The following is a 13,062-nucleotide window of genomic DNA, read 5'->3' on the forward strand; positions in this document are numbered from 1 at the left end:
ACGGAGGGGGCGGTAGTGCTCTCACCCGGCGGGATGATTGGTGAAGGCGGGGCAGGTGCCCTCGCTCTGACCTGGCGGGGGGGCTTGTGAAGGGGGGAAGGTGCCATCGCTCAGACCCGCGGGGGGGGGGGGGGAATGTGCCATTGCTCTGACCCCGGGGGGTGGGGTGGTGAAGGGGAGGCATTGCTCTGATTTGCTAGCTGCTTTCGACTGCCTGAGAGGTGGTTCCAGAGAGGATGGCTCTAGACTGCTCTCAGTGGTAGCAGATGACAGGACAAGGAGTAATGGTCTCAAGTTGCAGTGGGGGAGGTTTAGGTTGGATATTAGGAAAAACTTTTTCACTAGGAGGGTGGTGAAACACTGGAATGCGTTACCTAGGGAGGTGGTAGAATCTCCTTCCTCAGAAGTTTTTAAGGTCAGGCTTGACAAAGCCCTGGCTGGGATGATTTAACTGGGGATGGGTCCTGCTTCGAGCAGGGGGTTGGACTAGATGACCTTCTGGGGTCCCTTCCAACCCTGATATTCTGTGATTCTATGACCCAAGGATGCCAGTTGTTGGGGGGCCATGTCCATGGGGTGGTTGCTCTGCCCCACAGTCTTTCCTGGTAAAGTCCCTGTTCCTCCTTTTTACTCTCTGTCCAAGGGAGGGACACCTCCCAGGGCAGGGCCCCCCAATGCTCACCCTGCCATGCCCCAAGGGCCCCAAGCCTCCGGCTCTTGTAGACTCCCTCCTTTCGTCCTAGGCTGTTAAAAACTAGGCTGGAGAATAATATCTTGCAGGTACAATCTTGCAACTTTGTCCCCTGGTCAGAGGGACTGGATGAACTAATGGGTCTTTTGCAGTTTTATGTTATGATGTTGTCGATTTTTCACTGGGTTACAATTTGCCGTAGCTGATACCTGCAATGCCTGTTAATATTTTTTCCAGCCATCTTCTCAGTTCTCTGCTTGGCAGTGATGTGCTGGAATTGCATTCCTTCTGTGCTCTGGGTGAGGGTGTCTTTTTTTTTTTTTAAGGAGATCTAAATCCAATTTCCATTATTAAAATTATCCAAGTAAATCAAATCCTTCTGTCATGCCCAGTAAATCCCTGGAATGTAAGAAGCACGGAGCAAATAACTTTTTTAAAATCCAAAATCAGTGGCATGGGCTTCAAACATATGAGGAAAGCACCTCTGGTTCTGTTGTTTTAATGAGCAAGATAGTCAGCATGGGCGCTGATTCGCCTCCAAAGCCTGAGAGGACAGGACTGCATCATCTCATGATTTCAGCAGCTCCTTGTTTGAAACACACATGATCAAAAGCAAGATCCACCAACCTGGTTCTCTCATAAAGATTTATTACTGCTGTTTGCGCCTGCTTTGAGCTTGGAAAAGAATTTGGACTGACTTGGGCAGAAAGAGGAAATGGCAATTATTCTGGTTGTAACATTCTCACTAGCTGTGTGAGTGGGTTAGTCGGACTGGGGACTCCTTACCTCAGCCGTAATAATTATAAATGGCCATTTCACCCAAGGATCACAAAGTGTTTTGCAAGCTTTAAGGAACTTTATAACACCTCGGGGAAGCAGGTATGCTCATTTTCCAGATGGTCAGAGTGTAGTGCAGGGGTGGTAAGTGACTTGGCCATGGTCACATAGCAAGGAAGCAGAAGATCTGGGGATGCAGCCCAGGAGTTTGGATTCCCAATCCTGTGATCTAGCCACTAGATCATCCACCTTTCCTCAAACCACATGGTACTGAGAGAGACATCATCATAGGAGGAAGCACATTGTTTGTCCAGTCAAACTGGGAGGGTGGGGGAAGTATGGAGGAAACGAATTGGGCGTTAGACTGACTTTTTTTTAAGCCTGGTCACTGCAGAATTTGAATATCTTTTATATCTTTATGACTCCATTGTCCTCAGTGGAGTTACTCCTGTCTGGTACCGGTATGAGAGGTCAGATATGGGCTCTAGGTGTGGAAATCCATTGTACTTGTACTGATTCAAATTCAGTCCTGCTGTGGGCAGGTGCAGTTCCCGCGGAAGTCACATGGAGTTGTGCACCTGCTTACCGCTAGGAATGAAACTAGCCCCAGGAGTGCCGGGGGACAGTTAGTGGGTAAGAGAGGGGCTGCTTTTTCTTATTCCATTCTAGTGTTGTTTCTGCTAGACATACTGCTTTTCATCCCTTCACTACACTTGTTTGCATACCCACTGGATGTCAAGTTGGTGCTAGATATGCTTTTCTTCCATTGATACCACCCTTCACATCACTGCTTATTCGACCTACAGCTGTCCTTGGGAATTGTCTTTGGTCTGGAGTTTAAGTATTTTGTAAAATGACTGTGTACGCACACACTGCTCTCTGCATATAGTAAATGTTTCTGTGTGAAGTCTATCTGAAATCTAGGCTCTGCTAAGATGATGCTTATGATTTTCAGCATGAGCAGGCTCAAACGTAACTAATTCCAATACTGAACAATACACAAGAGCAGAATACAGATCCCCCACCACAGTCCCTTGGCTGCCTCTTTTGTAATTTCTTTACAGGGTAACTGAACCCTGAAGAAAAACAAGTTTTCAAAAGTGCCAGCCAAAAAGCAATCTCCCATTTGTGAGCCCTCTGAGGCTATCCTTCCTGCCGCTGTACTGTGCTAGGTTCAAAGGAGATCGTGCTATGGCAGCAGGAAGGTCATGTCAATCCTTCTCATTCTTGCTTTAATTCTCCCCCAAAGCCCTTTAAAACTCCTAGTCTTTGACACAAGTGCAGGGTAAGGAAAACTGCCCCCAAAAGGGAGTTTTATTATTATTTACAAATTGTTAATATGGGGCAACTCTACAGTGCTCTGAATGTGAAATTAGAGACAGGCAAAGAGTCAGAATTGATCAAGAAGAAGCTGAAACAGTTCTAGTTTCTCTTATGCATGTTCAAGGCAGGGGGTGTTAAATAAACGCCAAGGATGCTGTAACAGGGTGGCAGAGCTCTTCTGTTGACCCACCCTTTTAGTAGGTGTTTGAAGCCTGCAAGGAAATGCTGATTGATTCCTGCTGACTCCCCGTGCCAGGTGTAGCTTGTTAATTCCACCCTGGATTTAAGGGAGGTGGGAAAGGCCCTTTGGGCAGTGGGATGTAGGGATGAGACTTTCTAAAGGACCTTTGGGAACAGCCAAGCCTGGAAGCAACCTTAGGCTGAGGTTTTTATGTTGTTAGGTTTGTTAATAAATCCATCCTTGTATGTGTGTGTGTTGTACCTATGCCGCATGTAGGGATTTTGTTTTGGAGCAGTGGGGGAAGGCCACCTGCTGACAGATGTCTAGAATAGAGAGAAAGATCCTTGAGTACAGCAGTGAGAAAAGAATGGAGAGTAATACCAGAATCAGTGTCTATGACAGTTATGTAACTTACTAGATGGTAGGTGCTAAGTAAATAAGGGGTAATGCTTTTAAAAGCAGCCACCTCTCGTTTTCACAGGTAATTTAGGTGCCTTTTGTGAAGTTTACCCAAGGATGACAATAATACATACAACAGGTCTGTCTCTTACCAGGTGGCTATAAGATTCGATCTGGCAAAATTTGGAAGACCTGGCCCCAAATCTTCAAACAAGCTTTAGCTTTATAACACCCTGAAAAGCCTGATGAAACCTACTAGAATATGGCTTCAAGCCAAGTGAAATGGTTTTCTTCAGCAGACAGTCAGCAGGATTGTGCTCTTTGTGGCTGGGTGTTGCCCACTTCCTAGCTATTATGGAGTGTTACATGATCCTCTCTAAGCAATGTTGGACATAGAAAGGGAGACGCAAATTACCCAGCCCCTCTCTGAACCACTGCGGGAAACTCTTCCTTTCCTCTGTGTCCTTCTGCTCCGGAATTCCCACCGTCCTGACACTTGCAAGTCTCTGCTTGAACCTAATTGTGCCCCCCAGTCCTGAAATCTATAGCATTACTCGCCCAGTTAGGTCCGCACTCCTCCATTCACTTTTGTCAGTGGAAATTGACTGATGCTTGGGTTGTGTTTGGTTAGTTCCTCAGGTCTCTCCTTTCCTAAGTGAATTCAGTAGTAGTAAACGATGCTGGATTGATAAGTGAATTTAGTACTAGTAAATGATGCTGGTTTGACAGCTGTAAAGTCCATCCACACAATATATTCAGTACAGGCAAGAACAGTGTTAGCTTCCATAGTTACTGTCCCATCTGACCCAGTTTGTCTCCCCGCTTACCTGAAGGGACTCTCCCATGGGAGCACAAGAGGAGTTCAGTCTTCATGCGCCATTTGAACCCCAGTCTCTGAACCCCACAACCCCAGTTCAGTTGGCTTTTGTGGTGTGGAATTTGCCTATTAGATGTTGATTCCCCCCCACACAACCGACCCCCAGCTTTGTCACTAAACAGCCTTCCCTTCCAACCCAGGCTGGATTCACACCTTTGACTGAGGAGTGCAAAGCCCCAAGCTGCTCAGATCTATATAAGCAAGTCATGTGCGACTTGATAGTTCAGATCCACATACCCCCAGTGGTATAAAGCCAGCTATGTACATGCCTGAGATTCCATCTGGCAAAATCCGGAAGACCTGGCCCCAAACCTTCAAGCAAGCTTTAGCTTTTTAACACCCTGAATAGTCTCTACCTTTGACTAGCGACAGATTTCAAAACTGACTGGAGGGAGGGAGGTGAATATTTTTTTTAAAAATAGCCCCATTAAGCTAGCCTTATTAAAATCTTTCCATTGAGAGACTTCTTTTAACGATAAGTTCAAGCATGTTAGAGTGACTCAATTGCTTTTAAGTCTGGTGCTGTCCAGATCTGGTTTACTGAGCTGTGAAGCAGGCAAATATTGGAGTGGGGCGATTGCAATTGGTCTCGGTAACAAAGCATCGGAAACCTATCTAAAGTCTTAGATTATTTTTCTTATTAGCATATCTATTGCTTTTGGCCTGAAGATTGGTTTTTCATGTTTAAAGTGAAATTGAATTGCAAACTACCTGGTAACTCAAACACCGTAAATAAGACGGATGGACTTGCCACTCAGGGGCCATAAAATGGGAAATTTGTAAGTACTCTTTTAATTCAACTTTTACAGCCATACAGCAGTCAGAAAAGGTTTGACTGTAGCTCACAACTCCATATATAAGCTTGGTATACTATTGGGTTAGTCCCTATTGTCTGCAGTAAATCCACCTTTGAGAGAACTGAGGCAGATGAAGAAATGTCAGGAAATTGCAAAGTGTCTCATAATTTCAAAGCAGCATGTTAATCTTGGATGAATAAATCCTTTAGAAGAGGGGACTAGAGTTTATTAGGTTCTGTAGGCCAAATTCAGGCAGTAGGTGTACATGGGTCAAATTAGACATTGTAAGTGGGTATAAGGGTGTGTGAGTTGGAATAATTTACATACTGAGGGTGTGAGTTAAGGTGTCTGAAGTCTGAGAAAGTGAAGGACTTTAGCTTAATGCTTCTTGCATCCTCCTATTGGTTTGCTCTTTTTATTACATCCCTCTCTTCTTGTCCTTTGGCGTATAATTTACCCCTGCTTAGACTTGCTTGCTGTTCTGCAACTTACCTTACCTGATACATCACCTCTGAATACATCTGTGCCGTCTCTCATATGGATGATACAGGAATTTGGGCCTATACCTAATTACTGCATAACCTGGAACGAAGCAGAAGTGTGGCAAGAGCTGGGTCTAACCATCGCATCCCATCACGTGAACTATACAGCTCACACCCATCTCAAATTCTTGGATGGGTTGTGGTAAAGGCCTGAGTTTTCTGGGGAACCCATGATTGCTGAAATGGTACATAAAGCAGGTGGCATTCCCACTCTGCTCCAGACAAAGTCTATAAGGTCAAACTCACCACCTTCCTGGGATGTGGCCTTATTAACAAAGTAACTGATAATGCTACACAAGATTCACCCCAGACCTTTCCCCATCTCTGGTCTGGCTGTTTCTTCAAAGGGCTCTCTGTCCCAGACCCTGTGTCTTTCTACCCAGTAGCCCAATTCCACCTCCTTTGTATATGGAATGGAATCAGTGATATCACGAGTCAGTAGAAAACAGTCAGCATCTCTCTGTGGGGTTTCGACATTTGCTAACAGGCTCTGAGAGCCGTACCACCTGGGTCAGAACTTCCTTACTCAGCTCCAAATTCACATAACAAACGGAAGACTTAAAGGGAAGCTGGATGGCCTTATTCCCTCAGTTGCCCAGGGCAAACACTCTTTGAAAAACGCCTGCTCCCTGGAGCACTCAGTAGGGAAGTATTTCTGCGTCCGTTTTGTGTGTTAGCTGCTGATGCGTCTGTTGACTTTGTCACAGTTCAGGGCGACTGCACCTGCACTTCTTCTCAGTGGTCCAGCCATGGCACCCTCTCTAGGGCTTCCAGCTGTTGCCCGTCTTGGGTGGAGACCCATGTCCTCTCCCTTCAGACCGGGGTGTTCCCATGCGGCACACTTCCTGGCCTTCTCTGTGTTATGCACAGCAGAGGCAGGCTGCCCAAGGACACCTGCTTGCTTTCTCTTCAGAGACCGATAACAAAGTGATTGCTACAGTTACAGGTCACCACACAGAGTTTTCTAAGCAGCCCTACTCTATTCTTAAGGTAAAAAGCGTTGGAGAAAACAGTTAGAAGAATAAAGAACCTACACACGTGCTAATAAGCTTCCCTCAGCTCATCCCAACTCTCACTTGGGTTATGGTGGGATAAGTCCTCCTCTCTACCCTCCACCCTAGGTGAGTCCTTGGGGTTACAGTTCATCTCACAGCTTCAGCACACCCGTGACAAGTTCAGTCCACCCTTTTGTACAGATCAGGGGTCTTTGACCTGGAATTTCCAGAAGCAGGTAGTTAGTATAGGAAGGGTCCTCTCCCCAGGGCGTATCTTCAAAAGGTTGGCTTGGGAGAGAGACTTTACATTCCCCTCACCTCATGGCATTTCCTAAGGAAATCCACATCACATATATAGTACCAAAACGATCTTTGAACTTCCCTGTGCCTTTCAGAGATTGCATTAATATTATCTTGCTGTAAAGAAGTTCCATAAAATCTTTCACTAGTACATAAACATTTGCATTTCCAATACAATGTACCCCAAAGTTATTAACTTTAAATCAGTAAGGTTTAACTTAATCCAATAAAGTTCAATCAGTATATTACAGGGTATTGCCAGTCTTCTTCTCTCCCTTACATAGCCCTCACATCCTCTTCAGAGTGAAGAACAGAACCTGCATGGTTGTAGATAAAGTGGCCAGAGGCAAGTATGCTGCTGGCTGTTAGCAAGTGAGCTCTCCATCCCACTGATGGGAAACGGCTAATGCTAGGAAGCTGTGTGGCTACTGCAGTGATGGGAAGGAGGGGTATATAAGTGCTGAGCTAGAATAAGTTTGGCGTATGCAGGCTGATCTTGATCTCTAACTCTAGGTGAGTGGAGCCTCTGGCGATGCAAAGGATGCTGTAGTGATCCTGGAGAAGACTCCCTTCCAGGAGGAAAGCATCTCCGATCTGCTGAAGAAGCACACGAAGTTGAAGCTCCAGATGTCCAACGATATCTACAGCACCTACCACCTGTACCCACCTCCGCAGCTGAGTGGTAAGCAGACAAAATGTGTCGAGACTCTCCGACACCTGCTAATAACCTAAAGAACCATTGGTGCTTAGGGTGCAGTGGGGGCTTCCCATGTTTTAGTCAATATATTTGTGTGTTTTGGGAGGAGGGTGGGTCCAGTGTTACTGCTCTGTTGTGGTGAGGGGAAGAGAACCAGAGTGCTAGGATAGCTCACCCTGTAGTTAACCATGTGTCTTAGCTGATGGAGCTCTGATTCTGAATGTGCCATCACTCCCTCTTTCCCATCCCCTCCAGGTTTGATGCTGTCTGTTAAATTGTGGTCGGGATTCAACTGTATCAAAAGAACCAGCATAAAGGTTATTTTATGGGTATGGATGCGAGTCTCACAATGCTGGGAATATGGGGGATCCTGCAACGTTGCAGATGCCATCCTTCTGCTTATCGATTCCTTCTGGTTGCACTGGGGAAAGGTTAAATATCATTGCACATTCACCAACGAAAACAAGGGATAATCCCAGTCAACATGCTCCTGTCCCCAACATGCTCCTCCTCTCCAGAATGGCATTTGAGCTACTGTCGGGGGCAAACAGCTGCTGTGTGTGCAGTCAGATACACATGCTTCCCTAGTAGGATGACTTGCCTCTCTTCGGAAGGCCTATTAGGATGTGGTGAGTGTGAAAGGTGCTGCATAAAACCAAACAGTCCTGTAAATGGGACCTATGTAGCTGAGCCAAGGGGCATGAATCCTGCAGAAGCACTGTAACTTCCATGAAGGAGGCCAACATCCTCTGTGTGACTCCTTGGCAAAATAGTGCCATCTCCTTGGAAAATGGGGATAGTGATGCTCTCCCACTCTTATTAAATGCTCTGAGATCGAAGTATGAAAATCCTCATCAAAGTGCTAGGTATGTAAAGGGGGGAAACAGAAGAGTGCTTGTTCTTTGTAGTTCACTAGGGCGCCGTTAACCTCCACACCGAATTATTCTCATTTATTACCTCGAGATCTATGGGGCGACAAACTCTAATAGTTAGAGCAGGGGACTTGGAGTCAGGAAACCTGAGTTCTACTGATCACTCTTTCACTCTGTGACCTTGCATGAGTTACTTTACTTCCTGTGTCTCAATTTCCTTATCTGTAAATGGGGCTAATGATACGTACCCATCTCTGAAGATAAGGCCATTGATGGGAGACTACATAATGCAGGCTGTTACTACATTTGGGAATTCCTTGCATCCGTACCCAGAAAATAACCTTTATGCTGGTTCTTTTGATACAGTCGAATCCCCACCACAATTTAAGAGACAGCAGCAAACCTGGAGGGGATGGAAAAGAGAGGAAGAGATGGCTCAAACAAAAGAACATCTATGCTTATCCATTCCCACATTCTCTCTTTCACTTGTACACACTCATGGGTTCCTTGTCCTGCATTAGGATGTCACCAGTAACCTTTGTGGAGTTGTTAACCTTTCCTATGACAGCCTCCTCTCATTCTCAGACAACGTCTCAGTTTCTTTTTGTTGGGCTTAACGTTTTCTTGTAGGACAGGCAAGTAACATGCCAGCAGTGGGACTATACATGCGTGTGACCTTAAATGTCTGGTGCACACGGGCACCTGGGTTTATCTCCCTTTTTGTCTGCTTTGTAGTGAATACACTCTTTCGTGCATAACTAGTTAATAGTCAAATGTACTAGGTGAGGAATCTCACCATCTCCCAATGGCTGTGAAGCCTCTGTTTTTCCTAGGGATGGAGGACAGTTTAGTGCAATAAGGGATTTGTGGAGGAATTTGTACTAGCCTAATCAGTAAATCACCAATCTTTCTATTTTTGGTGTTTCAAATGCCCCTTTCAATGTAGTATCTAGACATCAGTTCAGAAGTGAGATTTGCATTGAGCTTGTTTATAGGGAACCCAGCTCATCGTCGTGCCCAGGTTCAGTGGCTTGGAGCTGGAGTTTCCTCCTGCCTCCCCTCTTGTTCTCTCTCCTTTGTTACCGTGGGAAGGCTTTTTTCCAAAGGGTGTTTGGCACCAGGCTTGGGAGAAACATCTCTGATCTGGTCTCAAAAACACTGATTTTAGAATCACAGATTCTTTCTCTTGCACTGACTAGGCTTAAACATGCTATCCAATTTCAATTCATTAGCTGTGTAAAACTTGTACCATACAGCAGGTGGCTATAAATAGGAAACTTTTACCTTACCATGATGTCATATCCTAATAGTAGGAAAATGCCTTAGTTCATTGCAAGAAAGTATGTTAAGGTGATTGTTCCTGTTGTCCAAAATATAGAGAGCATTACAGAGACTGCTGTCTGTATCAGATCCTTTGCATGGTTACCATTCAGTAATTCAAAGGAATCTTGCTTTGTAGCTCGGTATTGTTTGGCAGTGCTTCTGAGTTGTCTTCAAAAAGAAAAGGAGGACTTGTGGCACCTTAGAGACTAACCAATTTATTAAAGCATAAGCTTTCGTGAGCTACAGCTCACTTCATCGGATGCATGCAGTGGAAAATACAGTGGGGAGATTTTATATACACAGAGAACATGAAACAATGGGTGTTACCAGTTGTCTGTTTCAGTGGGTGGTGAGATGCAGTGATTTCCACAAGGTGGCATCGTTGCATTAGAATCCCAGAATCTCTCTCCATAGTAATAGTACTGAGTAATGAGAAACCTTAGGCACCGGTATTTGATTTCTCTTTTGCCATCTTGCTACAGCAGCATATAACTTTATCATCGGTCTGATGGCAGCAGTATTATTCTTCTAGATTTATATCAGGCCCAGGATCTTGTATTTAGTGGTCTAAGAATATATTGGGGGGGGGGGGAAACCCCAACCTCAAATGGCTCTAGTTAACCCTCAGACATATTAATAAAATTCTTGCCCCTCGCATGCTTGGGTGTCCAATCTCGGTGACGGCCCATCCCTGAAAATAAAATAGAGGCCTGTGAAAAAGAGCAGCCTTGCATCAGCACCTGAACAGCACCGGATTCCAGCTTTGGAGGGACCATTGCAGGGAGCGAGCTCCACTGGTGCAAGGAAGCCATGTCTCGGTCACAACGGATCGAGCCTTCTAAAATGCCAGGTATTCCAGCCGTACCAACACCTGCAGTAGCTCAGGTGCGGCACCGGGCTGAGGCCTAGCATGTGAACAGTTGACAATTTGCCTTGGGCTGTGGAGTTTTGATGCCATGAACTCCTGAGTTGTAATCTTTGCTCTGCCACTGTCTCCTCTGTAGCTATAGGCAACTCACTTTGCTGTCCTACCTCAGTCTACCCATCTGTAAAATGGGGATAATACCTTCCTATGGTCATGTTGTGAGGAATAGTTTGTGTCTGGTTTCAGAGTAGCAGCCGTGTTAGTCTGTATTCGCAAAAAGAAAAGGAGGACTAGTGGCACCTTAGAGACTAACCCATTTATTTGAGCATAAGTGAGCTGTAGCTCACGAAAGCTTATGCTCAAATAAATGGGTTAGTCTCTAAGGTGCCACTAGTCCTCCTTTTCAGTTTGTGTATGTAACCCATCTGAGGACCTTGGATGGAAGGGTCAGTAAAAGCACAAGGGGAGGGCAGAGGGAAAGTAGTTCAAGTTTGTAAAGTGCTTTGACGCTATAAAAAGTAAAATGGAAACACTTGTGTGAGAGATCCCCTAGGCACTGCAGGAAGCAGTGTGGGTGACTCAGTAATAGGTTTCAGAGTAGCGCTGTAGCTCACGAAAGCTCATGCTCAAATAAATTGGTTAGTCTCTAAGGTGCCACTAGTCCTCCTTTTCTTTTTTCAGTAATAGGTGTTCTTCCCTCTGAATCATAAAAAACAAATGCCCCACATGATTAGGGGCCTTGTGGTACCAGTGGCGTCATCCTTCAGCTGCAACGTAAAACCCCAACCCTGCTGATTTCTGGCTACTAAAGATCCCATAAAAGGCCCTTTTTGTTGCAGTGTCCTGACTAGATTCCCAACCCAGATAATTCCGTTCTGCCTCTCTGAATTTCCCCTGACCATTCCCCTGGCAATGGGCTTCTTCATGTCCTGTCCTAAATTATGTAGAGCTGTAGTATGCTTTGTAACAGCTGCCATGTTTTACCCCAGAAGTGGCTGCGTTTCTCTGATTACACTGTAAAATGATTCCTATTGGTGAAGGGCTTTGGGGTGAACGGTGCCATATATATAAATGATAAACTGATATTTTGAAGCTTGAAATGATGCGGACAGTTTCCTGAAATGCCTTTTTCTGATGTGAATAATTTACAGCAGTAAGTGGAATAACAGCATGCACACGTGAGACAGAAGGAAACTTGGCCATTTGGTTTAACCTCTCCCAGGCCAGGTTGCTCTAGCGTGCTGATAAGACCTTGGAAAAGAAAACGTGCTTATCAGTGCCTCGGGAAGAGTTTGCTCCTCTATCAAAACTACATGCTATGGCCATTTGGGGCCTGTATTTAATGTCCAGTAGAGCACCTGTGGCCATAGAAGGTAAGAGCACATTTACAGCATTAAAATACATTAATGACATCAAATGGCAAAGTGGAGAAAAATTAAACCAAAGCAAAGCCAAATGACTGCATCCTTACCTGAAGGCCACTAGACTCAGGCTATGAATTATCAAGAGTGAAAGAGTTCCAAAGGCAATGCTGAGAGAGACCTAAGGCTGCCTGCCCCCGGAGACTCTTAGCCTAGAAACCCTCCAGACTGTCTTAAATGCCACAGTAGGGTATAAAGGGAAAGATGGGCTTCCTGGATAATCAGGCCTGGGACCACTAAAAGCTTTATAGAAAATTACCGATCCCTTGAGCTGCACTTAAGTCTGGCTTTTGGGCCTGATTTAACTCCCTTTGAAGTTGATGAATCTCCCCATTGATTTTAATTGTTGGATCATACTGTTTGTCTCTGTAATGTCTGAAAAGTGATGAGCCAGCGGGGTGAAGGAGTGATGCTGCTGAAACCTGCGGGCTCAGTATCTGTTTTACACTTCAAACATCCTACCTCTTTGGCAGCATTTAAGTGTCGCAAGTTGAAGGATCATTTTCCCCTTGCACCCTACCATGTCTTGGCCAGCCTTCCTCAAAGGTGTGTCTGAAACACTCACTTTATTACTCTAGTAAACTTTCCTTTATAGGGTTGTCTCCTGCCTTTACAATACATAAACTGGCATCCATAACTAAATCATCAGAGGACCAAAAAGTGCTAGTTAAATTTTTACATAGGTTTTTATTCTATTTCCATGTGTTGTAGTTTTGTTATACACTATTGCCTGTGTCACACCTCACGGATAGCATCTTGCTGTTGCTGAACCAAACTTGTAATGTAGAGCGAGCGGTTATGCTCTTAGCTTCCCTTATGAAAGAGAATAACCTCCCAGCTTCCTCCAGTTAAGCCTGGGTTAATCCACAAGGTTGCACTGGCATTTGCTGCCTATCCTGAATGGCTAGCAAAGTGTTGTGTTTTTTTGTTGTTTTTTTTCCACTTCCTTGATATACCTGAAGTGAGCATGAATTTTTCTCCTAGGAAGATAGGCCAGAAGCA

At 45.1% G+C, this 13,062-nt stretch overlaps 1 protein-coding gene across 1 annotated transcript in view; it reads left to right on the forward strand.

Moving 5' to 3' along the window:
- Nucleotides 1-13,062, forward strand: part of DCPS (decapping enzyme, scavenger) — a 63,581-nt gene that overhangs the window by 327 nt on the left and 50,192 nt on the right. Inside the window, exon 2 of the mRNA XM_073321139.2 lies at nucleotides 7,396-7,564. Within this exon, the coding sequence (XP_073177240.1) occupies nucleotides 7,396-7,564 (169 nt within the window). The remainder of the gene's footprint in view (nucleotides 1-7,395; nucleotides 7,565-13,062) is intronic.

The sequence above is a fragment of the Lepidochelys kempii genome, chromosome 22, assembly GCF_965140285.1.
Source record: "Lepidochelys kempii isolate rLepKem1 chromosome 22, rLepKem1.hap1, whole genome shotgun sequence".
In the NCBI taxonomy this organism is placed as follows: domain Eukaryota; kingdom Metazoa; phylum Chordata; order Testudines; family Cheloniidae; genus Lepidochelys; species Lepidochelys kempii.